The sequence below is a fragment of the Chinchilla lanigera genome, unplaced genomic scaffold (assembly GCF_000276665.1).
Source record: "Chinchilla lanigera isolate Chin_1 unplaced genomic scaffold, ChiLan1.0 scaffold00172, whole genome shotgun sequence".
Taxonomy (NCBI): Eukaryota; Metazoa; Chordata; class Mammalia; order Rodentia; family Chinchillidae; genus Chinchilla; species Chinchilla lanigera.
The window spans coordinates 468547-471013 of NW_004955573.1; the positions used below are offsets into that span (position 1 = coordinate 468547).

Below are 2467 nucleotides of genomic sequence, written 5' to 3' on the forward strand. Positions count from 1 at the left end.
CCTTAGGGTTAAGGTTAGAGTTCTGGTTATGGTTATCATAGGGGTCCGGTTAGGGTTAGGTAGCACTCTCACCAGAGAGGGCCTTCCCACTATTCACTCCAAGAACTATGCTAAACTGATCAGTAGACTAATGTAGTAATCACACACCTTAATTCCAGCATCACACCCTGGATCCAGCCACCTCTGAAAAGCCCCATCTATGACCATATGAAGCTCTAGACACAAACCATAATACACAGCCATGTCTGGTTCTACAGCATTTTAAAAATGATGAAACTGGGTGCCACCTTTGACAGATGTTAAGAAGAAGTAGAGCCGGGTGCAGTGGCGCATGCTTGTAATCCCAGCACTCAGGAGGCTGAGGCAGGAAGATCTTCGTGAGTTTGTGACCAGCCTGGGCTGCAAAGTGAGCTCAAGGCCAGCCTTAACTACATAGAGAGATCCTGTCTCAAAAAGACAGAGAAGGAAAAGGAGAAGTAGAAGGGGCAGTAGGAAGGAGGTGGCTTCAGCCTTAAAAGGCCGGCACTAAGGATTCTTTAGTGTTGGAGTTGTTCATTTTCCTGACCGTGGTGATAAATACAATAACATACAGGCAATGCAATTGTACAGATCTTAATACACAGACACATACAAATAGATACATGTACAAATGAGTGCAAAACTGGAAAATGTACATAGGATTAGTAAATTGTAGGACTGGCAATATCCTGGTTACGTAGTATAGTGCTGCAAAATGTTATCAATGGCAAAACTGGGGAAAATACTTTCTATTTTATTTCTTACAACCTTATGTGAATCTGTATCAAGCAGGGTTTTAATTTAAAAAATTATGTTGGAGTCAGGAACAGTGTTTGAAGATGTCTAAATGAAAGAAGATCAGACAGACATTGATGATTGTTGAAACTGGCTGATGGATAGAAGTGCGGGGTTGTTTGTTTGTGGGGAGGTTGTTTGTTTTTTTTTTGAGACAGGGTCTCACTGTGTAATCCAATGAACTCACGGTAATCCTCCTGCCTCAGCCCTTCTGAGTGCTGGGATTACAGAGGAAAATTTAAATAAGAATTAAGATTTAAAAAATAAAGAGCCTGAGGTAGCTTTGTCCCTGGGATAATCAACTGATTGGATCAATTTGGTGAAGAAATCCCCAGCTAAACTGGATCAGCATAGTTCTAAGTATGGCTGAAGTGATTTACTAGAAGCAGAAGACCCTCCTCAGGGAGGAGACCCACCCTAGGGAGGATCAGTGCCTGGATTATATAAAAGGAAAACGAAGAAGGAAGACTCACTTGTTTCTTTGGAAGAGCTCCAGTCTTCACCTTCACCCTGGATAGCGCCTCCTGGATTTCGGTGCAGACTTCGGCCTCCTGATACAGACTTACTGAGCCCCAGACCATCGACCAGATCCTTCGGATCTCCAACACACAGACAGTTTTCACTGTTCCACCTGACTCTGAGGGTAGCCATTGTAAGTCAACCTTTTTAAACCTTATATATTTGTACGTCTTGCATTATATCTGTTTCTCTAGTGTATACGGACTGATATAGTCACCCAACAAGGGTTGGAGCTGAAGTTGCCGCTGCAGGCGTTGGTTGTGCTGGGGAATAGACCCTATAAGACTGCTCAGCCATCAACCCGGTAAATGTAATTCCTTGGCCTTAAAAGTTCACCTCAGGGTGAACATAAAGATGAGAACAAAGCAGCTTGCCCAGCTTATGTTGTAGACTAACCGGAAATGGAGAGTTTGAGGATAACTTTGAGGAATACAAACTTGAGGGTGAGTGGGGCTATTTCAGATGAGAGAGGGGCCTCGGTCCTGCTGACAAGCTTCCCTAAGAGTGGCCCAGCCCGAGGTCTCTGTCAAGTCCCTGGTGTCATCTTATGAGACCCGAGTGGTGGGAAGAGCTCCGGGGCCGCCCCGAAAAAGGGGCTGCGTCTCCTCTCCCTGCTCTCCGCGGGCAGCTTCGCCTATCCGGGGGCCACCTGGGCCGCCACACCACCGGAGCCTCGCGGGGCCCGGGCAGCGGCCCTCACCCTGCCGGGGGGCGGACAAAACCCTCCTGCCCCTCATTCTCTACTGTCACAGGTAAGGGGGGGCTGGGGACTGAGGCTGCCGCCCGCCGCCGGGAAGCGGCACCTGGGGAGGGGGCACTGGGCTGTCCGGGCCGCCGGCTCCCCTCCGCTCACCCCGCCTCCCGCCTGCTTGTGTCTCCGCAGCAGCTCCAGCATGCTGAGTGGCATCGACAACAAGATCGAACAGGCCATGGTAAGAGGACGTCTTGGTCCCCGGTGTCAGACCCCAGCGTCACCCCGCTTGCTCTGTTCTTCGGGCACACTGACTCTGCGCCGTGGTGCCCCGCGTCTCCACCTCCGCCCTTGACTGCCCTTGACCCCTGGTCCCAGCCGTCTGTGAGCCCTGCCCCTGTGCCTCATCCTCGCCCCCGTCCCCGCCCCCTGCCTGCCCTGTGT

At 50.3% G+C, this 2467-nt stretch overlaps 1 protein-coding gene across 1 annotated transcript in view; it reads left to right on the forward strand.

Annotated features, from left to right (window-relative positions):
- Positions 1-1733: 1733 nt before the first annotated feature.
- The window catches only part of LOC102010107 (protein bunched, class 1/class 3/D/E isoforms-like), a 1305-nt gene continuing 571 nt past the window's right edge, over positions 1734-2467 (forward strand). Inside the window, exons 1-3 of the mRNA XM_005413775.2 lie at positions 1734-1740; positions 1826-2084; positions 2216-2264. Of these exons, the coding sequence (XP_005413832.1) occupies positions 1734-1740; positions 1826-2084; positions 2216-2264 (315 nt within the window). The remainder of the gene's footprint in view (positions 1741-1825; positions 2085-2215; positions 2265-2467) is intronic.